Source organism: Nannospalax galili, unplaced genomic scaffold (genome assembly GCF_000622305.1).
Source record: "Nannospalax galili isolate Female #2095 unplaced genomic scaffold, S.galili_v1.0 scaffold1688, whole genome shotgun sequence".
NCBI lineage: Eukaryota > Metazoa > Chordata > Mammalia > Rodentia > Spalacidae > Nannospalax > Nannospalax galili.
In genome coordinates, this window is record NW_008358621.1 from 1842312 (window position 1) to 1866500 (window position 24189).

Sequence of the window (24189 nt, forward strand, 5' to 3'; positions counted from 1 at the left end):
ATGTATATACAACCCATGGGTTTTAAACCTTGATCCATGCACATTATCTGAAATTTGGAGACTAGAAGTCAATGAAGAGAGTAAAAAGCACGTAAACATAGGTACCTGGATACAAATTCTGTTTCTTATGATCATTTAATGCACCAAGGAGGTGAGATTATATTATCTATACAGCGTTTGTTTCCTGCCCCCACACCTCACACCCCTTTTTGGTCTCACACCCCTTTTTGGTCTCCTATGTGTGTGAGTGTGGTATATGAATGTAGTTGATTTGCACGTGTATGCAGGTACATGTACCTGCCCATGCACAGAGGCCAGAGGAGGGTGTCTGGTGTCCTTTCTTGCTCTTCACCTCATTCCTTTTGAGGCGGGTTCTTTCTCCCTCATCCTGGAGCTTGTACTTTTTGACTAGACTGGCCTAGCAAGACCCAGCAGTCCTCCTGTACCATCTCCCACAGCACTGCAGTTGCAGGTGTGCCCTAGACCAGGCCTGGCAGGTTCTTTGTGTGCTAGGATCTGAACTCAGGTCGTTGTGGTTGCAGAAGGAGCACTTTTAACCCCCGAGCCTCTCTCCAGCCCATGCTGGCTATTTTTACCCTCTCCTCACACCCAGTTGTATCACCTACATACTGTACATCCAAATACGTATGCACTGTAGTTGTTAAATTGAGTGTGCCTTGGGGTTTAATTATAGTAGTACACAAGAAATATCATGGATCTTTTCAAAGGCTGCATGATATTCTGTCGTATGTATGTTGGTCAGTCCCTTTTCAGCCCTTTTAGATGCTTTCGCATTTTCTATTAGAACCAATGGGTAGTGTTTAAGCCGGGTGTGGTGGCACACGCCTTTAAACCCAGCACTTGGGAGGCAGAAGCAGGCAGATCTCTGTGAGTTCAAGGCTAGTCTGGTCTATGTAGTGAGTTCCAGGCCAGCTGGGGCTATAGGGAGACGCTGTTTCAAAAAAGAACCAATGCGTAGTGTCTTTACCCATACCTCATTTCACATGGGTGAGTGCATCTTTAGGATAAAGTCATAGGAAGCCCTTTGTGGATCAAAGGATTTTGATAGATGTTACCACATTACTTTCTGTGTGTCCCATGGTCCTGATTGTAATATGCAAATTACTTTCTGTTCTCAATTTCCATTTCCCCTTGGAGTATGTGGCTCTTTCCCTTGGCCAACAAGTTGTTGGGTTTTTTCTTTCTTTTTTTGATTAATCAAGTTTTCAGTCTTTGTCAGTTAGGGGGAAAATGTAAGATTTAAGTTTATTTTTATCTATGTGTATGTCTTTGTGTTAGTGTGCACACATACATGTAGGTGATCACAAAGGCCACAAGAGGACCTGGGATCTCCTGGAGCTGGAGTTACAGGTGGTTGTGAGCTGTCCAATGCAGCCGCAGTTTTTATTAGCATTTCTTTCATTATGCATCTTTTTTTTCAGTTTGTGCATCTTTTCCTGTGTTTAACACATTTTTATTTCTTTTTTGTGAACTGTATTCATTTGTTCTTTTTTTTTTTTTTTTTCCCTTACTAAGTCCTAATGATTTTCAGGTATTTTTTTATAATTAGGGAATAGGTTCTGTGATATAAATTGCAATATTTTGTTAGTCTGTTGTATGTATTTTCTGTTCCTGTCGTCTTTGCTGTGAAAGATTTTTAGGTAAATTTATCAATACTGTCTTTCCTTTTCCCTCATCTCCTCCTCTTCCTCCTCCTCCTTTCTTCTTTCTCTGTTTCTCTCTTTTTTTCAGTGCTGAGTACCAGACCCATGTCTTGCAAGTGCTGTGCCTTGGAGCCGCATCCCCAGCCCTGTCAGTATTTTGTTACATGGTTTGGGGATGTGGGGTCATAACTAGAAAAATTGTTCCCACTCTGAGTTAATAAGAATTCTCCCAGTTTTAGTTTATTCTTTTAAAAATTAATTTTTGTATCATGTATATGAGTGTGTTGCTTGCATGTATGTAAGTGTACCATGTTTGTGTGCTGCCCATGGAGGCCATAAGAGAGCATTGGATCCCTTGGAACTGGAGTTTGAGTGGTTGTTAGCTGTTACATGGGTGCTGGGAACTGAACCCAGGTCCTGTGCAAGGAGCAGCTAGTGCTCGTGACAGCCGAGCCGTCTCTAGCCCCTATTCTAGTACTTGCATAGTTACATTTTTATTTTACTTTCAGTTTTTTGAGACAAGGTCTCTCTGTGTAGCCAGGCTGGCCTTGAACTTGCTGGTATCCTATCTTAGCCTCCCTAAAGCAAGGATTGCAGATGTGAGCTATCACTCGTGGCTCCTCTTTGTTTTTAAGTGAATTCTTGGCCAACATTGGGCATTTATATTCATGTAGGGGTGTGAGGTTGTGAATCCAGCTTTATATTTTCCTTGTAGTTATCTAATTCTGCCTAAACCATCTTCTCATTAAACACATTTTCTCTACTGAGTGAAGATGTTACATTTTCTAGACACGCTTAATTCCCTTATATGTTTGCATCTGTTTTTAGATGTTTGGTTCTGTTCTGTTGGTCTCTGTGTTTATGTGTTGATGCACCACTGTTTTAATTAGCAAGAGTCTGTTGTAAAATCTGGTGCATGTAAAAATTTAAATTTTGAAAAATTTATTAAGTTAAAATTTTTTTTTCTGTTTTCTTGCCTTAAAGAATTTTTATTTTTATTTTATGTGTGTAAATGTTACCTGCATGTATATAAGTGTACCATTGTGCATGCAATGCCCACAGAGGTCAGAAGAGGCCATTAAATCTCCTGGAGCCAGAGTTAACAGACATATGGTGCTGGGAACTGAACCCAGTTCCTCTACAGGAGCAGCCAGTGCTGTTAACCACTGAGCCATCACTCCAGCCCCTTCTCCCTTTTTTTAAATGTCTTGTCTTTTTTTGTTTTTGTTTTTGAGGCAGGATCTCCTTGCAGCCCCAGCTGGCCTGGAACTTGCTATGTACATCAGGTTGGACTTGATCTCACAGAGATATGCCTGCCTCTGCCTCCTGAGTGCTCAGATGAGAAGCATGCATCACCACACTTGGCTCTTGTCTTGTTTTTAGTGGAATTTTTTTCTTTTTTCAGAAAAAAAAGTATTTTAAATTATGTGTATCTGTGTGTGGGTATGTGCACTTGAGTGTAGGTGCCTGAGGCGGGCAGAAGAGGGCATCAGATCACCTGGAGCTGGTTACAGCTGGTTGTGAGCCACCTGATGTGGGTGTTGGGAATTGAACTCAAGCTGCAAGTGCTTCCAACCACTGGTCCATCACTCCAGCCCAATCTTCAGACCTTATTTTAACTTTTTATTTTGATATGTATAAAATGTGCATTTGTATATGTATGGGGATTTTTGTTTGTTTGTTTTTTGGTCTTTTTGAGACCAGGTCTCCCTGTAGCCCCAGCTGACCTGGAACTTGCTATATAGACCAGGCTAGCGTTAAACTCACAAAGCTCTGCCTGCCTGTGCTGGGATTAAAGGTATGTGCCACACCATCCCCGGTATGTATGGGTCTTTACTTGTGTGTGGAGGGCAGAGATCAATATCTGGTATCTTCCTTGATTGAGCCCCACTTTCCCTATTGAGGCAGGTTCTCTCACTTGACCCCAGAGCTCACAGATTTGGCCTTTTTTGCTCCAGGGATCCTGACTGCTGTACTGGGATTACAGGTGGGCTACCATGCCTCTCTGACTTACATGGGTGCTGGGTATCTGAACGCCTGCCCTCATGCTTGAGTGGCAAGCACTTTACCTACTGAGCCATATCCCTACCCCTAAATTTTAACCATTTTGAGGCTCTGCTATACTGCTTTCCACAGTGACTGCTGTTTGACACTACTAGTGCCTGAGGGCTCCACTTTCCCCATAATCCCCCCCCATCTTAGAGTGGAAGTGGTTTTGATTTACATTTTATTTTTTTAAAATATTTATGTATATGAATGTTTTACCCACTCATATACCCATGGGTAAATATACTCATTTACCCATGTGTGTATGTGCACCACATATGTATCTGGTGCCTGTAGAGGCCAGAAGAAGGTGTTGGATTCCCTGGAACTGGCGTTACAGAGGGTTATTAGATGCTATGTGGGTGCTGGGAATTGCACTTAGATCCTCTGCAAGAGCAGGTAGTGCTCTTAAACTGCTGAGCCACCTCTCCAGCTCTTATAATTTGTCTTTTATTTATTTATTTTTAAATTTTATTTATTATTTTTATTTTATGTGTATGAGTGCATTGCCTGATGTATGTGAGTGCACCCGTGTCGTGCAGTGCCACGGGAGGTCAGAAGAGGGCTTCGGATTCCCCTGGAACTTGAGTTAACGACGGTTTGTAGCCGCCATGTGGGTTCTGGGAATCGAGCCCAGGTCCTCTGCAAGAGCAGTCAGCGCTCTTAACCGCTGAGCCATCTCTCCAGCCCCTGATTTGTCTTTTAATAACTATAGTGTGGAACATTTTTTAGTGTTCTTTTTGGCTATTTGTATTTATTGCTTTGGTGAAATGTATGTTCAATTCCTTTACCTGTTTTTTAAATTTGGGTTGTCAGTTTTGAGTTTTAAAAGTTTGTTAAAAATTCTGACAAGTAGATTTTTATCAATTATATAGTTTGCCAGAGTTTTTTTGTTTGTAGTTTTGTTTTTCCTTTGCTGCTGACTTAAGTATTGGTTTTGCATGTCTATTTATAGTTTTTCAAGTACAGAATGATCTCATGTATAAGTAGTAATTTCTTTTTTCTTATTATTTATTTATATTTTGGTGTTTTTTGAGACAGGGTCTCCCTGTAGCCCCAGCTGTCCTGGAACTCACTGTGTAGACCAGGCTGGCCTCGAACTCACAGAGATCCACCTGCCTTTCCCTCCCAAGTGCTGAGATTAAAGGCATGCGCCACCACGCCTGGCTTTTTCTTTATTTTATACTCATAATTTTTTAAATCTTAGCTAATTGCATTGGCTGTTACCTCTAAACTGTTCAGTAGTGGCAGTGGTGAAATCCTTATTGTGTTCATTGCTGTGATGGCTATGAAGGCATGGTCCTTTGGGTTCGCACAGCTAGCTGTACTGTGAAACTTGTAGTCAGCACTGCGCAGATAGCATTGTTATTGGCACTTTTATGTAAATCCTACCTTTATTTCACTTACTTCTTGACTAAATTCCTAGGCTGTGTAACTGCTGGTAAAGTAGACGCTCATTGCCAAACTGCTGAAGCATAATTTTATGAGTGTTCTGTGCTAACATTCCAAGGACCCTACTGCCCACTGCTGGACTCTACTTCCTCTTGTACACAGAATGCAGACATGTCTCCCATTCATTCATCTCCCTCCATGGCAGGCAAAGGTGGAGGTGGCTGCGTAGTCACAGGAAAGGTTTTTAGCTTCTCTGACTTCAGGTTTGGGTTATAAAGGGTTCTTGCACTCCATGTGAACTACACTTTGCTACTTAAGAACATGAATTGACAGGTTCTCTGAGTGTGGTGATATGGCCCAAAGGTCACGCAGCGGTGTACCCTAGAGTTTATAATCACGTAGAACACAGTGACCAGATGAGAGTTGTAGATTGGTCTTTACAAGATCAAGATCGCTCCTCAGCAGCTCTGAGGTAGAGGACTCTCTTCTGTGTTCAGCAGACAGCTGTGCAGACAGCTGAGACAGAGGCCCTGCTAAATGCAGCCATCATCCCAAAACGCTGCTGGGGGCTTGGCTGCTTCCTCTTGGCCTTTGTCCTCTTTTGTGGCCTGGATTCTCAGTGTATGGATGACACCTGCTCATCCCTTCAGATTGTCTCTAGGATCTCTGCCTCTGTGTGTGTGTGTGTGTGTGTGTGTGTGTGCGCGCGCCTGTGTGTGCCTTCCTTCCTGTGTTGAATATGAAGGGAGCTTGCAGGAGTTCCGTGGTTACTGTGCTTTATGTCTCCTATAGTTCCAGATTCTTCATCAGGATGAAGCAAATGTGAAAGAAAAGATGAAGACCAAAGGAGTTGACCTTGAAGACAACAACCTGAGAGACAAAGTGGAAGATGCCATCCAGAAAGTTTGCAGTGCGACTGGGTGTTCAGTTAGTATTCCTTTCATATACCTGGGCCTCACAAAAGATGCTGACCTGCTGCTCATCTCTAGCTATAGCATCATTCCAGCATGCAGGACCATGGGTGAGATTAGGTCCACGGGGCTGGTAGTGTGCTAGGTTATGAGAGCTGTTCATTAATTTCCCTCCCATTTGCCAGATTTTAGCTATTACTGCTCAAGATCCTACTGAGTGGGTTTAATTTTTTCTTACAGTTTTAGTAAAAGGGTAGTTTTATAAAGGGAATTCATTTGTAAACATGTTTTAAATGGTTATTTCATGTGTCAGTTCCTGGCTGTTACATCTTCGTGTCTATCAGACTGGTGAGGTAGAGCTCAGTAGACCAGTATGCCCAGAGTCTTGAAGTGCTTCTTTGTTTCTTGGATAGGATTTTAATTTAATAGTCCAGAACCTGGAAGCTGAAAATTACAATATTGAATCTGCAGTAATCGCCATGCTTCAAATGAATCAGGGAAAAAGAAATAGTAAGTCCATGACTAATTTTTATTAAATAAGCCTTCAGAATGATTGTGCCCTGCTTGTCTGGGTGCTGGTGTTTACGGCTCCACCAACTGCACTAGTTGTCCACTTTATGTATCTGCCTCCTTCAAGTACATAAGCAGTTTAGTCTTCATGACATTGACCAGCACTCCTGTATTTGTGCTGCCTGAGCTTGTGGGTATTTGGCATGTGGAGGATGAGGCTGGAGCTGTATTTTGTTTTGTTTTGTTTTTTTAATTTTAAAAATTTATTTTTATTGCTTTTAGTGAATGAGTGTATTGCTTACATGTGTGTATAAATGCACCCGTGTTGTGCAGTGCCCCAGGAGGTCAGAAGAAGGTGTTGGATTCTCCTGGAACTGGAGTTACGGACAGTTGTTAAGCCATCATGTGGGTGCTCGGAATCAAACCCGGGTCTTCTGCAAGAGTAGCAAGTGATTTTAATCACTGAGCCATCTCTCCATCCCCTTAATTGTTTTTTAATTTTAATTAATTTAAATTTTAGTAGCCATGTGTGTCTGTGACCACTATATTGGACAGTATAGGGTTAGGTCTTGTTTCTTTTGTAGGTTTGGGATACAAATGAAAGCTTTCTTCTTCTAAATTCAATTTTAAAGATTCATTTAAGAAAACAAAGTAGAACTGGGTGTGGTGGTATATGCCTTTAATCCCAGCACTGGGAAGGGGGTGGGCAGAGGCAGGTGGATCTCTGAGTTCGAGGGCAGCCTTATCTACATAGTTTCAGGCCAGCTGGGGCTACGGCGAGGCCCTGTCTCAAAAGACCAAAAACAAAAGAAATCAAAGTACTCTGCTAATAGAAATTTGATCATAAGCCTTTCAGCCAGCCAGGTTCTTTAAAAACCCATCCTGCTATTTTATCAATCGCTTTGTCTCCATTTTCCCATTCCATTGACTTGGTACTAGAAGTCTATCTCAAGGAAAATTACTTCCTAAATGACAGTGGTCCAGGGATGTCATTTAACAGCACTTGCCTTGTGTAACTGTTGTTAGATTCTTGGTTGTAATAAAATGCATTTTTTTTGGAAGATGCAGAAGAGAACCTTGAGCCCAGTGGCCGGGCGCTGAAGCAGTGTGGCCCTTTATGGGAGGAGGGTGGCAGCGGCACCAGACTCTTTGGAACTCAGGGTGCAAATGAAGGCAGGACCGAAAACAAGGTGTGGGCTAGCCCTGGTGAAGCAAACATGAAGGTGCGGGCTAGCCCTGGTGAACCAAACAAGGCAAACAGAAACCAGCTCCCGAAGGTACAGAGGAGGAGGGTCGGGGGGCTGTGGGCATTTTGGGGCAGTCATGGGTGTCGAATTCTACATTAGTGTTTATTTTTCTTGATTTATAAAAGTAGTTACTGTGGAGAATCTGAGGGTGGGCTACACAGTAGCAAGCGACTCTTAGTCTAAGTCGTGGTGTGTGTCTCTAGATTTGTGTAGGCTCTTGGTAACTTGTCAGGTATACGCCTGTGCCCCTGCCCCTGCTCCCCACAAGCAGACATCATGTCATTTGTTTACTGGATGGGGAATTCATCTGAAAGACTGGAGTTCTGAGCCCAAAATGCTATGTAATGTGGCAGAAAAAGGTTCTACAACCTGAGGATACCTGAAGTCTTAAATGGTGGAGGAAAGTGTCTCCATGCCCCGTTGAGTGTCATCGCTTTCTGGAATAGGGGAAATATCTTTTGAGGTCATTTTGAATTGGTTTGTGAGGAGGATAGAATTGATTTTGTTCGCTGCTTCAGGAAGGGAATGTAAATTTCAAATTGAGCAGTAATAAAAAATGAATTGTTCTGGTTTCTTGGACTGGTTTCCTCTGTTCTTTCAGAAAAGCAGCCTTGTCAGCCCTGATATGCTTGAGCACAGTGACCCACACAGCCACCTTCTCTTCCAGGTCACAAACAAGCAGCGGAGAGAACAGCAGCGTCTAGAGAAGAAGAAGCGGCAGGAGGAGAGGCACCGCCACAAAGCCCTGGAGAACAGGAGCGGCCACAGGGACAGCAGAGGTGAAGCGGATGTGAGCATACAGGTCACCTTGGTGAAGACCTTCGCTGCTCTGAACATCTGACTCTCAAGCCTCCTGGGAGCTGGGAGAAGTGTTGGAGGATCAGCGCTGCAGACCAGGCATTCCAGCCAGGTGTCCTTGGACAAAATGAAACAGCCAACAGCGCCACACACAGGCCCACACACTGAGTTTCCTTCGAGCTGCCTCTTTTTGTGTCCAGAGATTTTTCAGTGAATCACCCACCTTCCCTAACAGACTTCAGATTCTGAGTCATGGGGTGAGGTGTTAGGTCAGGAGAAACCCTAGAGTGTGACTTCATTTTCCATGAGTATCAGTCAGAGTTCCATGATTCTAGACTCTTCCCTTGAGGCTAGGATGAGTTTGCTGTAATTGTTCATGAAGTAGTTTAGCACAATCTTTAGAAATTCACAATGACAAATTTCCTCGGTTTCTCCTTCAAGTAGATATTAACATCTAGGGTGGTTTATCAGTGATCTCCAACTCAAGAACATGTTTAGATTTGATTTCTGATCCAAGTTACTCAGACAATAATTCAGGAAATGTTTCCCCCTAGTAGTATGACAGGAGAGGTGACCAGCAGCAGTTAGGGTGGACATCAGCAACATCTCCCCTCTTCCTGTCTCTACTGTCATTTCGAGTGCAGGTGTTGGGTTCCCTCTCCAGCCATGCTCTACGTGTGTCACCTGACTGGTGGCGAGGCCTGGGTGTTGCTGGGAGGTCCACGATACGGCTGTGGCAGAGTTAGGTTATTTGTTTCTGAACAGTTAGGGAGATGCCGTGGTGCTGCTTATGCAGCTCTGAAACTGTGTAGGGCTGATTCCACAGTTGTAGAGTCAAGACTCTTAGGTTTTTGCCTACGAAGAGTCTGAAGAATTATTTCCTTTACAGAAGTCTGAAAGAATAAAGTTTTCTGGGCTTGAATTTTAAGTAACTCTTTTCCTTCCTGCTCTGCTAGACTCAAAAAGATGCCTTCGGAGAAATAAATGATAATTTGATCTTAAGAGTTGCTAAATTTTCTTAGCATTGTGGAAATAAGATTGCAAAACAGCTGGGCATGGTGACTCACACCTGTAATCTTGGTACTCAGGCAGAAGCTAGAGGATCACTGCAAGTTTGAGGCCGGCCTGGGCTACATAGTGAATTCACAGGTACCCAGCACTACAATTAGAGACCCTGTCTTACTCCCTACCTAAGAAAAAACATTCCATAGCATGTGCCCTTTATTTTTATTTAAGCCCTATTTGGGATTTCAGTACTAGGAAAAGTGCAGCATCTGCTGGAGGCTGAGTGACAGGCTGGATGGCAGGGGATAGGGATTCCACTGGCTGAGGCCCTGGAGTGATCCAGTTCTGAAGCAAAATTAGAGAGGGGAGATGCTGTTCCTCAGACTGAGCTATGTGGAAGTGTACTTTAGACTGACATGTGGGGTGGCCACTCATGAACATGTCTCTCTTTGTCTTTTGGGAAACTAGTATTTGGACAAGGTCAAAAGATAAATTACTTGTCTCCAGAGGCAAAAGGAAAATTACAAAATCGTCTTGACAATTATAGAGGTGTTACTGCCTATGCAAGCCCTGGGTTCATTGAATCATCTGTCAGTAGGTTGTTTTATTTCTTCAATTTTAATAATGCCTTTTAATTTTTCATTTGTTTGACTTTGGAACTTTGTGTTTAGAACACCAGGAGCCTCTTGGAATCGCTCCCAGGACGCTGTGCTGGCTTCTTCCTGTGTACAGTACATTGCGATATTTTGCAGACTGGCAAACTATACTCTGGGAGTCAGAGTCTCAGTCTGAACAAGGGAGCACTGCTGCCACCACACACTGAGGAGAGGAGTAGGGCCCTAGGACAGTTGTTCTCCAGATTCACCCCAGGCATGTTCGGGGTTGGCCCAGCTCTTGTGAATGAAAGCTCTTTATTCCCTGCTCTGTACTGCTAGACTGCAGAATGCCAGATCCTCACAGAAAGGTGAAGGTTGTTTACCAGAAACTCAGGATTAGAGGTCAGAGCTAGGCTGGGGAAGCTGAGTGGTAGAGTTCTTGCCCAGCATGTGTGAGGCCCTAGCCCATCAGCACCTAAAAGAAAGGCCCCACATCTTGAAGTAGACCAATTGTTGGCACTAATAGAACTGCTTTGTTTACCTGGTTAGTGAGGGAGGCCTTGGACTCTCTTGGGTTTTGGAAGTCTTAGCAGCTGCTAAGAAGTTATTAAAGAATACTAGGAATGTTTTATAGAAATTACCTAATTCTGGTAATAGGTTTCAGCATTTCTGGAATACAGTAACAGTGGGTTTTTTAAAGTAATGAAATAGCTTTAGTAATCTTTTATTACCATTTCACAACTTTGTGTTACAGTTGGTGTGTATTTCTTCTGTGTACTAATTATTAGAAGTGGCATTGTCTTCTAGCTAAGGCTAGAATGTGGGCTTTGATGCCTTAGTCTCACCAAGTGAGTGGAGGATCATCCATAGACTTTGTCACTTTAGTGGGCAGCCAGATTGGCAGCTAGATTGAGGGTCTAGTAAATTTAACCTTGGGGTGATGATGGTTAGCATCTCTCCTCAGTCCAAGTGGTCCTTGGGGCGTTGTGCTGGGAACTGACTCTGTCTGAAGCTCCAGGCTACGCCTCGGCTAGTAGAGGTTTATGCTATGTGAGACTGTCCTGGTAGCTTGTAATGAGTCCAGAAGAGGAAGGAACAGTAGTTTATGACTGCTGGCCTTGTAGACTATGTGGAAAGGTTTTATGGAGTTTAAAGAATGATTTTAGATGAAGTAAGAGAAAATTTTAGTGGCAACAGCTTTGAACTAGAGAGGCAGGTGTAGTAAAACAGAACACAGCTCAAACTTCTAATTGATAAAGTTGCCCCCAGGAGGTGCTATTAAGGTAAAATAATGCCTACTTTTATTTAGTATTTTCAATAATACGAGCATCTGCTTCAGGGAGCAAAGTCTGCTCGAGAAATTGTGGCAGAAGAATCTTAAATGCCTGTCAAAGTTGTCTGTGGTCTCTTTTGTAAATGCTGAAGCTTGCAGCCCTGTTTTGATTGTGAAGCTGTGAATTGTGCTCTCCCCTGAACAGCAGCTGGAGCAGAACTGGGCAGGAACCTTTATGCCCTGCTTCACTGGGGAATGGATCAATGTGACATAGAGTGACAGGACTGGAGAGCTGCTCACATTGCGTGGTGGTGTCAGGTGGACTTCGGCAGTGGACTGCACTCACAGCAGACTGCATTGTCAATAAGTCTTTGCCGTTAGTGTGTAGTTTCTCAAATTCAGAGAAACCCCAGTGTCTGCCTGGGTTTTACCAGGTTTGCATAGAATACCTTCAGTTTACCTCTGTGAAAAGTTCAACTGGAACATCTGCTCAGGGAGAGGAAACTTGGATCCCCAGATGGAATAGACTTAAAGTCACGCTGAGCAGAGGGTCCTTAGGAATGAATGGAAAGAGGAACTTGTCCCCTCTGTGGCTCTCCCTGAGCCCTCGTCGGTTCCCACAGCTCCCCACCTCTTACCTCAAGGGCCAGGTTGCATGAGGGCTACTGTTTTGTCTCTCTTTTCTGGCTGTGTGCTTCCTTTCCCTTGGGGGTCAGCTTGTCTGAAACCCCTTTCCTCCCTCCCTAAGCCATCCAGTGTGGCACTTTCTGCAGGTGCATTTCCCTGACTCTGAGCAGGTTGAGCGTTTCATTTGTCTTCCTGGAGTGGAAGACACAGCTGCCTATTTAGTTCTAACAGTGGACTGCTGGGACCAATCAAGTGTCGCTGCCAAGTGGAGGGAATACTGAGCTGTCACCAGTGGGATCTTAGCGCATGACTCTGCACCTTTAAGTCTGGGCTTAAGGAGAGTTGTGTTCTGGGGTGGCCTGGCCCTTTGTCAGTCCCTGGTAAAGTTCCCTTTCAGAATCTCAATTCTGACAGTTTTTTTTCAGTGGGTTCTTTCTAGAGTTTACCTGTTTACTAGTCCTCACCACAGCTGTTTTGTAGCTCAGTTTAAAATGTTGGATGTCCTTGCAGAGCCAAGAAGGGGCCAGCAGCAATGCAGAGATGTTCTATAAAATCCCATGCTTTTGCACAGTGAGTTCATTTTAAGCAGTGCATACTCCTGATTCAGAGCTGCTTTTGCTCTCTGTGCTGATTGTCAGAGGAGATCCCAAGTACTGGAGGAAACCTGAGGGTCTGCCTCTGATCCTTGCACATGAGCATCCAGCACGTTCTGTTGGTCACCTGTGACAAGTCATTCTAGTTCCATCAGAGCTCCGCCTGTGGTTTGATTCTCAGCAGATCCCTCTTGAAACGTGAGCCCCCCTGCCGGGATGAGGCTCCTCATGGCTTCCCAGTCTGGGTGTTCATTTTCTGTGGGGGCTGCTCTCCTGGCGTCCTTCATTAGTGCTAAGCTCGGGGAAGAGGAGCAGAGGGCTCAGCACCCACTCGCCCCGCTCCCTTCCTGATGATGAAGCACTGGTGTGTGTCCGTCCCCGCGGGAAGGAGGGCCATGTGTCTCCAGGGAAGGGCCTTCTCCTGTCTCTAATTGCACTTTACTTGTTCTAGCTTCAGTATGGAGTTATTTAAGACCTCCATGGGGTCATGATCCATAGACTTAGCAAGTCTGCCTTATCTGTGGAGCTTGGTGGTGAGAACTACAGCCATCGTCTGGTGTCCGTAGTCAATTCCTCCTAGGCTGTTTCTTTTCATAGATTGTGTTCATCTGAACCATTTTATTTTTTATTTTCCAACGTACTGTACTTGGCTATTTGCAGTGTTTTCAAAACCAAACGTTTCTTTTTGTGTTTTTAATTTCTTCACTACTTGGTGCAATAGAAGCTGCAAAGATGTGCCACTTTATCTATGAAATGGATTTTGTATACCAATAAATTATAGTTTAGACAAAGTTTTGAGTTGGTTTGTTCATTTTTGTTTGTTTGGTGCCTGGGATGGCCTCAGACTTCCAGGAACACACTCTGCTGTTGAGCTCTGCCTTCAGTTCAGTTTGCTTTTGTAGTATCTGTCTTCTTTCTTGAGTTAGTGAGAGAGGCTGAGAAAGCCTGCTGGGAAATAGACTTTTCAAAGACCTGTGGGAGGATCAGACTGGGTGGTCACGTGGGACCTGGCTGAGGTAGCATGGGTATGTAAGTATGACTGTCTGTCACCGAGAGCCAATGTTAAGAACTGGCCTGGTACCTCAACATGTCTGTCTGATAATTTTGAGTTGTTGAAATGTAACAGTCATCTGTCATTCTCCATCTCGGGAATTGTCCACTGCCGGATGCCTCCAGTACTTGACTTGCCCTGCCTGTTCCCCTCTGTGCATGTGACTAGAGCACACGAGCCTTGTCCAGTAGGATACACAGAATGCCCTGCTCCAATCTAGTTTTGGTTGCACTGCTTGGAAGAAATGGATGCTTTTGGACTATACTGACACAGTTTAGAACTTTTTGGTTAAAGAAGATGGAGACCAATCCATCATGGATTCCCACTCGACAGAAGGAAACACTACACTGTGTCTGAAACTGGGCTGAATCTTTGGTAGAGAGATTTGGGTATTATGTTTTTATTCAGTTTATTCACCCATCTAAACATCCCAGAATCTACCCCATATTTACTGACCCACTGCTGTGTGTAGCTGCTATTTGGGGCATCAAAACTTCCAGTGCAGGGATGAAAATAGGCAACTGTGACCCAAGAGAATGCATGGCTGGGGCCGGGGTGCAGCTGGTAGAGTGCTCACCTTGAAAGCATGAAGCCCTGGGTTCCATCCTCAGCACCACCTAAATGGTGCGGTTGGGCATGCCTGTAATCCCAGCCCTGGGAAGGTGGAGGCAGGAGAGTCGAGTTCAGGGTCATTCTTGGCCACATAAATTTGAGCTCAGTCTGGGCTATGTGAGACCCTGTCTCAAAAATCCCCCCAACAAAACCCAAACAAAACACCATGACCCAAAGAAAAGCTGAGATGACTGCTGTGAATTCAGGGAGAAATCAAGGACTTTGTGGTCTAGACATGAGAGAAGTAGACACAAACAGGACAAAGGTACTTTATACCAAAAGATCAGCATCAAACCCTCAAGTGGGAAAACAGCACACATTCAGGACAAGCGTATTAAGGACGCATGACCAGTTTGGAGAAAGACCGGAAACTTTTCACCAAACACTTCTCACATTCCTCAGGCCACTGGAAGAGGATTTTCATGCTTACCCTAGTGAATTTTAAAGGTGGGGTATGCTTAGTCCAGCCTACTTGGCTCATGGGTGCATTCTGACCTGGGGACCTGGCGAGTAGCAGCCCTCCAGGAAAATGTCTACACCTCTGCAGCCAGGTTCACCCCCTCTAGGGGTGTCAGCTCAAAGGCACTGAAGGCTAATGGCTTCCAAACAGGTGTCCGTTTGAGGTAGAAGAGGAGCGCTCCTGGGATGGATGGGGAGCCAGTTGAGTGAACCGGTGTAGTGTTTATCCTGTGTACAGTGCTATTTCCAGCTACAGTTGTCCCTGAAATAGACACCTAGCAGCTGCTTCACTGTAAGGCCCTGGCTCTTCATTTAGTCCTGCAAAGCAACTAGAGGCAGGGTGAAAACCCAGCATCCCTTTGTTTTGTTTACTGTGCCCTTTGCTCTGGCCCAGACCCCTGCTTGACTCTGTGCCAGCATGACAGTTTCTAGGAGTGTTTTGTTTACCTAAGCCCGTCTCTTCTCCATGCAAGACTGAAGGTACAGGGAATCATTGTCCTAAACCTGCAGTCACCTAGGATTCCAGGAAGAGAAATCCTGAAGGACAGACCGTCCCCCAGATAACAGTTGTGATGGAGAGGCTGCACCCTGGTACAGATCGTCTTGTAGGAACCAGATTGGCCCCTTTGGTGATGACAAGAATGAACAGATTAATGTCATAGGGCATCTTTGCAGGACCAGAACTGGGGCAGTATGGGCAGGAACATGCCTTAACTGGAGTGCTTAATTGTGCGTACCTCTTAACTCCTGCCTCAATTCCTTTGTGGATATAAATCTCAAGTTCTATCAGTGTCCCAAAGATGAACTTGGAATCACTAGACCCCCATTATTTGTTCCTCTTTCCAACCTCTTCGTTAAATCTTTTTTTAAAAAAATATTATTTTAATTTTATGTGTATAAGTATATTGCCTGTGTATATGTAAGTGCACCTCTGTCTTGCAATGCCTGCAGAGGTTAGAGGAGGGCATCAGATCTCATGGAACTGGAGTTACAAATGGTTGTTAGCCACCATGTTGGTGCTGGGAATTGAACCTGGGTCCTCTGTAAGTGTAGTCAGTGCTCTTAACTGCTGAGCCATCTCTCCAGCCCCTCTAAATCTTTTTGCTTTTCAGCATTCTTTCTTGTTTTATTTTTTGAGGCAGAGTCTCATGTAACTGAGGTGAGGATGACCTTGAACTCTACCCCCTGAGTGCTGAGAATATAGGCTTGTTCCACCACACCCAGTTTATGTGGAGTTGGGGATCCAACTCAGGGATTCCTGCATACTTGGCAAATTACCTATGGATCTACATCCCTTTTAGAATTCTTTCTTTTAGTTTAGAGTATCAAGAGAAAGGGATGAGCCTAGCCTATTGGGGCTACTGGAGCCAGGGCTTTTGCCCTAAAATTCTGGTTACATCATATACCATGGAATCAACTGACAGATATTTAGTATCTGTGCTGTGCTGAATGTGAGAGAGGTGGTCAACCCACAGGAGTTAACTGAGCATAGGTTGTCTATAATGCCCCAGCACTCATTTAAACCTTATCACCCCTCGTAGGAGCCTGATGGGTCTAACCCCATTTCACACATGAAGGAATAAACTGACCCAAGAACACAGATGGGAGCTGAGACTGGATTTAGAACCAGGGCTGCCTATCATATGAAAGAAACAAGTGGGGTAAGCGGCAGTAGGGAAGGGCCCAACGTAAGGTTGGCAGTTGGGAGGAGGTTGAAATCTCCATTTGGGAAAGGTAGAACTTGAGATGCACTTAAAACACATGACCAGGGGGCTTCTGGGTTGGGGAAGTTATTGCATAGAGGAAAGACAAGTATGCAGTGCACATGTCGTGGAAACCACGAGGATGTGGAGAAACAGGTGTAGCTGGAAGAGTAGCTGGATGAAGGGACTGCAGAAACAGACATCTGCTAGAGACAAAGGAGTGTGCCTGCTTGGTTGCTTGGTCGGTCGGTCGGTCGGCCGGTTGTTTAGTTGGTTGGTCATTTGTTTGGTTGGTCAGTCAGTTGTTCGGTTGTTCGGTGGGTCGGTCGGTGGGTCGGTCATTTGGTTGTTTGGTTGGTTGGTCATTTGGTTGTTTGGTTGGTCGGTTGGTTGGTTGGTTGGTTGTTCAGTTGGTTGGTTGTTTGGTTGTTCAGTTGGTTGGTTGGTAGGTTGGTCGGTTGGTCAGTTGGTTGTTTGGTTGGTTGGTTGGTCAGTTGGTTGGTTGTTTGGTTGGTTTGTTGTTTGGTTGGTTGGTTGGTTGTTTGGTTGTTTGGTTTGGTTGGTTGGTTGGTCAGTCGGTTCGGTTGGTTGGTGGTCAGTTGGTTGTTTGGTTGGTTGGTTGTTCAGTTGGTTGGTTGGTTGTTTGGTTAGTTGTTTGTTTGTTTGGTTGGTTGGTTGGTTGTTCAGTTGGTTGGTTGGTTGGTTGGTTGGTTAGTTGGTTGGTTGGTTGTTCAGCTGGTTGTTTGGTTAGTTGGTTGTTTGGTTGGTTGGTTGTTCAGTTGGTTGGTTGGTTGGTCGGCAGGTTGGTCGGTTTGTTGGTTGGTTGGTTGGTTGCCTGGTTGGTTGGTTGGTTGGTTGTTCAGTTGGTTGGTTGGTTGGTTGGTTGGTTATTTGTTTGTTTGGTTGGTTGGTTGGTTGTTCAGTTGGTTGGTTGGTTGGTTGGCAGGTTGGTTGGTTGGTTGGTTGGTTGTTCAGTTGGTTGGTTGGTTGGTTGGCAGGTTGGTCAGTTGGTTGGTTGGTTGGCAGGTTGGTCGGTCGGTTGGTTGGTTGGTTGGTTGCCTGGTTGGTTGGTTGCTTGGTTGGTTGGTTCATAAAAGGAGTCTTTTAGGAATAAGGTCAAAGGACTTTGAGACCATGATCTGGCCTTGAGGTAGGAAAACATTATAAAAGAATAATACAATGTTAAAAACAGCCTAACACATAAGAAGGTCTTGAAGAATAAAGAAACGTTTCTTTAAACCTTGAAATGCTTCATTGGGAGGGATAGCTTAGAGTAGGAGAGAGCGGCCATTGACACGTCTGAGGGGCGCAGAGAAAAGGGTCGTCAGGGAAATTCTATGAACAAGGGATATCTGACTTGTGTAAGTTTTTGGATGCTGGTAGGAAGCTTTATATCACATGATTTCATCTAGGATAGCCTACACGATAAGGGTAATGGAGGAACCAGGTCCATATAGGACTGTAAGTTAGGAGCTGTAGAAACCACAGCACAGAACAGCTGCTTAATTTTCTGCCCCAGGGAGAGAGCTACCTGTGGCCTGATTTCTTCAGGCTGTGAGGAACTAGTGTTTTAAAGGGATAGACCCATGACCTAACAGTACTAAGCCTTGAATGCCAGGGGCTGATGGACAGTGGAGGATGATTGTAAAGTGATATGGTGGAATCAAGGTGTCAGTGGACAAGGTGAAGATGGGGTGGAGAATGAAGGGCCCATGAACTTTTGGTCATAATACTTGTTAGGTTTAACATAGAATTTACTAGTGTAGAATAAGTAATTGGTGTCTGTCTGCCAGTTGACTATACTTAACTTTTCTCTCTCCAGTACCATAGTTTGTCCAATGCTTATGAAGGAAAGGATGAAGTTTAATAAATTAGTGAGCTTTCTAGTCATGACACTGCAAAGAACCCCAAAGAAGCAGCTGAATGTTTGTGAAGTCATAATTAGACTCTTCAATGAACTCACGAATCCCATTGTGGTTTCTAATCACTTATTCAGTAAGTGATTTAATCAAGTACTTTGTGTGTAGCTTTTGTTGGGGGCTAGTAGGAACAAGAAAAACCAATCCAAATCCTGACATCGAAATTGAAGAGGGAAGTTATGAAACATTCATATCTCCTCCTAAGACTTGATAGAGTCTCCCGCCTAATTCATTTTTCCATCCATCCCTTCATCCATCCATTGATTTATCCATCATTGATAGGTCCATCCCTTCATTCATCCACCCATTGATCTATCTGTCCATCAAGGATAGATCATCCATCCACCCACCTAGCCACCCATCCATGCACACACACACACCCACCTACCCATCCATTCATGCCTTCATCCATACATATCTATCCATGTATCCATCTATTCATCCATCCACCATCCTATATGCCTATCTACCCATCCATCCATCCACTCATGCATCCATCTATCAGTCTCCCCACCCACCCACACATCCATCCACCCACCTAATGAGTGCATGTAAAGCACTTAACAACACTTTGGATTTTTTGTTTGTTTGTTTTGGTCTTTTTGAGACAGGGTCTCCTTGTAGCCCGAGCTGGCCTGGAACTCACTATGTAGACCAGGCTGGCCTTGAACTCACAGAGATCCGCCTGCCTCTGCCTCCAAAGTGCTGGGATTAAAGGCGTGCGCCACTACACCTGGCTTTAACAGTGCTTTGTAAATGCCAAATAATAAATGTAATTACTATTATGACATTCATCAATTCATAGAACACAAATGCTTATTTGTATGTTAGGCATATAAAAGTATTTTTACATATACTTAATTAAACCATGCCACAGATTTGTTGTGGAAAATGTCACTGTTCCATCTTACATGTGCGAAGACAGGCTGTGACAGTTCTCAGCAATCCTAGATTTTCCTTTGCACACCTGAGGGGTGCTGTTAACCTATCAAGTCTGACGCAGCAAACTGCTGCTGCTGCTGCTCGTCAACCTGAGCTGAGGCCTGTGGCAGAGCCACGGCTCCTACGTGAGAAAACAAAGATCTGTGCCTGGAGCCTCTGACTTCAAGCTTTGGGTCCTCCTTTGTCCTATCAGCCTTTTTCCCATGTCTTCAGCCGGACATCCAGCATTTGAACTAAGGACACACACACGTGCAAACGGAATCTAGACAGGCTACTTAACTCATTCACTGAACATTTATTCAGACCTGTGAAAACAAAAAAACCCTGTGGTCCATGGGCTGACAGCCTGGTCTGAGGTTGGAGTTAGGTCACCGTGGGTTGCACAGGGTCTTGTTCTTAAGTTGCAGTTTCCTTTTGTTGGATAGTTATAGGACTGTAAGGTCACCAGTTGCATCCTACTATAATCAACCATGTCCAGAAATAACCTCTCTTCTTCCCACAAAATCACCTACTGAAGCCCCTTTCCCTTTACTTTCCCATTTCTTTGGGTCCATCATCATTCTAAGATGGCTGTAAGACCTTCTTTGATGATTTCTTGGCTTGAAAATACAAGCTCAGAAATGTCACTAGCCCAGGATACACTGCCCATCTGAAAAAAAATCCAGTATTCTTCCTAATGGTCTGAAAAAGACGGACACCAGGGGGCGCCTCAGGACCACGGTTCCTGACAAGTGAGGGGCACAGGCGGTGTCTCTCACAAATCATTTTTACTTCAGGACTTGGCCTTCCACAGATTCACGTCAGTTACAACCGAGGTGAGGCGTACACCTGCCACACACACCTGCTGCCAGGCAAAGAACACCTCCTTTTAAAGTTCCCGATGACTCATCCTTTTGATATCATGCTCCTCACGGTCCTGACTCTTGTAACACAAAAAACACAAATGGAATGAACGTTTACCAAGTGTCCTCTGTGAGACTTGCCCTGTGCAACGCATTTACACTGCTTCGTATCCTGGACCAGGCTCTTCCTGAACTCAGGCTATTGCCCCTCTTATTACAGTTGTCGGAGGCATCCTGTTGTAGTCAGGAGTAAAATCTGCTCAATTGGCCTCCAGTGGAGCTGTTGGGAACCCTTTGGTGGGTCCACGATGTCCATCTCTTTCCACCTCTTGCTCAGGACTCTGAGCCAGCTGTGTCGGCTTACAGCTGACCTGCATAGACGTGGTCTTTCCACAGTCCCATCTGTTTGGACTAGTCAACTGGGCCACAGGAGAACATGGTGGCAAAGATTCTGACTTACTGAATCAATGAAGGGCCTAGAGTGAGGATAGCTATTGGAACGAACATGTCTTCTCTGGCCTTAAGACATCTGTCTATCAACAAAGGGAGGTTGGACGAGGGATGTAGCTCAGTTGGTAGAGTGCATGCCTAGCATGCACGAAACCCAAAGTTTGACCCCCAGCACTCCATAAAACCAGTTGTGGTGATGCATGCCTATAATCCCAGGAGGTAGAGGCAGGAAGACCAGAAATTCACCGTCATCCTTGGATACGTAACAAGTTCAAGGCTAGTCCGCGTTTCATGAGACCGTCTCAAAGAAAAGACCAAAAATGAGTTGGACAAGATGGACTTAGAGTTTCTTTGCCATCTAAATCAGTTTTCATCAGTGGGGGCGTTTGGAGGTCTGATGACAGTGGGGACAATATTTTTAGGTTGGTATTTTTCTGTGCTTCTCACATTAAGCCATCTGGCCAAAAATGTTCCTTCCAGAGAGTGCCGTGGTTGTCTTGGATAAGACTGTAGAACATAAAAAAGAGCCTGGAAACTTATGGGTGGGGGAAACCAAAAGGATTTACTGCTGGCCCTGCACACAGGGGCCACCATGTCAGATCTGTCCCTGCTGTACTGCAGCACTTAGCACTGTGCAGGTGCAGGGTAGGTGCTCAAAACATGACTGAATAAATGAATGAATGAATGAATGAAACTGTCAGCTAAATCCTAGAAGAGGATGGAAGGGTGTTAGACTTATAGGGAAATAGTATTCACTTATTCAGAAGGGGGAACCAAGGAACCAAGAGCCTTAAGGAAGGGTTAGTGAGTCTTGTGGGTGCTAAAGGATCCTGTGGCTCCCTTAGCTCCGGCAGAAAGGTATGACCCAGGAGGCCAGGGCCTGTGAACTCTCAGGGGAAGGATGGGTTTACAGGAAAGGAATTTTCCAGTGGAAGAACCTTTGGTTCAAGCTTCTCCAGGCCTCCAGAGTGCAGCAGCCTGGGGTCCCTGGGGAGACAGTCGGGCCTCAGCAGGGTGGGGTGGGCCCAGTGCACAACTTGTTGGGGTAGTGGGCATACTTGCGGCTGTAGGTGCCCAGATTGTGGCGAAAGCAGAGTGCAGCTCTTCTGTCACACTCACAGGTCTGTCTCTGGCAAGTTGTCCTGCCGGCTAGATGGGATAAAACAAACCAAGGACTGGGGTGGAGGCTGAAGACTCTCCCTCTCAGCCACAGGATGGGGCGGCTCCTGGCTTCTCTCTGATCCAGGTTCCCACCTCCATCTTCAGCCCCATTCCAAAGGAAGCCCACACTCAAGGGGATGTTTCATACCTGTGAGGGTCAAGGCTGGGCAGGGGCAGACGTACTGGGGCCCAGGACACTGTGAAGGCCCTGGGTGTACACTTTCCCCTCCAAACCCAGGCAGATGGTTTTAACCCTCCTGCCACAGGAGAACATGGGCTTCCCAACCTCTCACCGATGGTTCTAGACAACCATCTCCCATGTGATGGTAGGATAGTGGTGACCTGTGCCTGTGTCTGCCCCTGAGTGGCCTGTGTCCAGGCTAGAGGCCATTCGACTAAAGCTGAGGCCTGCTGGGCGCTTCTGCCTGTCCCCAGCCTGGGCATCAGATTGTCCTGAAGCACCTTCCCAGATCCAGCTGGCATCAGTGTAACTGGCATCAGTCACCCAAAAAGCTTGCTTCAATCCACTGTGACTGTCTCTGACCACAGCATCTCTGACCACAGCAGCTCTGACTCCTTTACATCCCCAGAAATACATCTCTCTGTTAGAACCGTCTGGTGCCTCCTCTCCCCAGAAAATCCCCAAAAGCTAGCCTACGTTTCCTGTCAGGATTCTATTTCAGCAGGACCGAGTGGAGTGCATTTGAAGTCCTGACAGTTTGGGGTATTTAAGGAGTTGCGAAGGTGAGTGTAAATATCTCCACGTAACAGATGAGGAAGCAAAAGTTTTCCAGGTGTCATGTTCCCTGTCCAGAGTTCCATGGGGAGTAGAGGGCAAAACCGCAGAACCCAGCACCTGTGTCCTATCCACCTGACACCTCCCCTAACACCCTCTCCGCACCATCCCAACAGAAGATTGTCCCATTCTTTCCTGAACCCTTGGTGACAGCTCACTACCTAGCTGAGTGGATGCGAGACACTCTAAGCCAACTCTGCCTCTGGTCTTGGTTGAGCGCCTCACACTGGTGCAGTTCTCTGAGATCTGAGCCGGATCTGCTCCCCTGACCCCCGGGTTCTTCCTGCACCCCATGCCCACTAGGCCCAACTCTCTTTCCAGGCTGCACCTGGCTTTACATAGGGAAGAAAGTTTGGTCCTCTGATTTAGCACTCTTTACACCTTTGTGATTTGAGCTATTTCCCTAGCTGAGACTCAGAGGGAAGCCAATTGGGCCAAGTGAGCCTTGGACTTAACAAAATGGAGAAGGTGGGCCCAGCTCAACAGCATCAGTGCCGCAGACTGCCTGCCCGAGTGGGGTCCACTGTCCTGCCCTCCCATTGGCCCCTCCTAGGGGAGGACTGTGTGAGTCCAACCCCGGGTGTGGCTCAGCTCAGTCTCTTCCACTCCCTCCCCAAAGGCTGGAGCTGGGAGGTGTCTCTGGGTGAGGAGGAGGTTCACCTAGGGCTGCGGTGGGCCAAGGGCTGTGTGGATGGGTAACATGGCTCTGTAGCCTGGATGCCCATTAAGCATAGGAACAGATGGACAGTCCTCTCCACTCTGACACGATGATAGGAAGCCTCATGGGTTTGGCCCAGAAGAGGACAAAGGTCACCATGAGAAGAGACTCCCTGCCCACCCAGACAGAGTCTGGCTCATTCCAGGACTGGTCACCTACCGCAGAAGATGGTGTCCCGACCCACAGAGAAGAGGTACTTTTCCAGCTTGGGTTCACAGCCCAGCTTCTCCAGGCGTCCATAGCAACAGTCGTGGGTATGGCAGCACCTGTGGGGTCATGGTTAACCTGGAGGGGCTGGGAGCCAGGCTGGGCTGAACTGAGACTGAGGCAGGGGTTCTGGGGGTCCAGGACTTGGAGAGACTCAAATTAGGATGTGAGGTGAGTCACTGAGTCACTGCTGTCTAGGTGCCCCCAGTTCCTCCTTCCTCCCATTTTGCTCCCCAAGGCTCCCCCTCCAGAGAGGTCCTCCCGCTGGTCTGCTCACCAGTCGGTCTGGTCCACCGGCCAGTTGGAGCCACCGATACCACAATAACATCCATAATCATTGTACTGAAGTGCTGACTTTCCCGTCATCCGCTCAATCATCACCCCAAACTGGACCAGGTTCCCGCTGGCTTGGGACACTGCAAAAGAGGAGGCAGAGGCCACCAGGCCCCTCAGGGCCAGGAAGTATCCCATCTGGGGCTCCACCATGAAGGCCCTTCAAACCTGATTACAGACACCCCCTGCCCCCGCAAGTGCCCAATTAAGCTCCCCCCAAAGCACCCAGCTATCAATAATAATAAGTAGTAAAACCTCCAATGATATTGTTTGTTCTTAATCTGAGAGAGAGAGGAGAGAAGAGAGAGAGAGAGAGAGAGAGAGAGAGAGAGAG

At 45.8% G+C, this 24189-nt stretch overlaps 2 protein-coding genes across 2 annotated transcripts in view; one reads left to right on the forward strand and one right to left on the reverse strand.

The window, feature by feature from the left end:
* Otud3 (OTU deubiquitinase 3) overlaps positions 1 to 13453 on the forward strand; it is a 28407-nt gene extending 14954 nt beyond the window's left edge. Inside the window, exons 5-8 of the mRNA XM_008821847.3 lie at positions 5895 to 6029; positions 6427 to 6523; positions 7586 to 7800; positions 8438 to 13453. Coding sequence (XP_008820069.1) covers positions 5895 to 6029; positions 6427 to 6523; positions 7586 to 7800; positions 8438 to 8611 — 621 coding nt within the window. The 3' untranslated portion in view covers positions 8612 to 13453. The remainder of the gene's footprint in view (positions 1 to 5894; positions 6030 to 6426; positions 6524 to 7585; positions 7801 to 8437) is intronic.
* Positions 13454 to 21646: 8193 nt separating this feature from the next.
* The window catches only part of Pla2g2e (phospholipase A2 group IIE), a 3579-nt gene continuing 1036 nt past the window's right edge, over positions 21647 to 24189 (reverse strand). Inside the window, exons 2-4 of the mRNA XM_008821848.1 lie at positions 23800 to 23938; positions 23475 to 23581; positions 21647 to 21789 (exon numbers count right to left, since the gene is read on the reverse strand). Of these exons, the coding sequence (XP_008820070.1) occupies positions 21647 to 21789; positions 23475 to 23581; positions 23800 to 23938 (389 nt within the window). The remainder of the gene's footprint in view (positions 21790 to 23474; positions 23582 to 23799; positions 23939 to 24189) is intronic.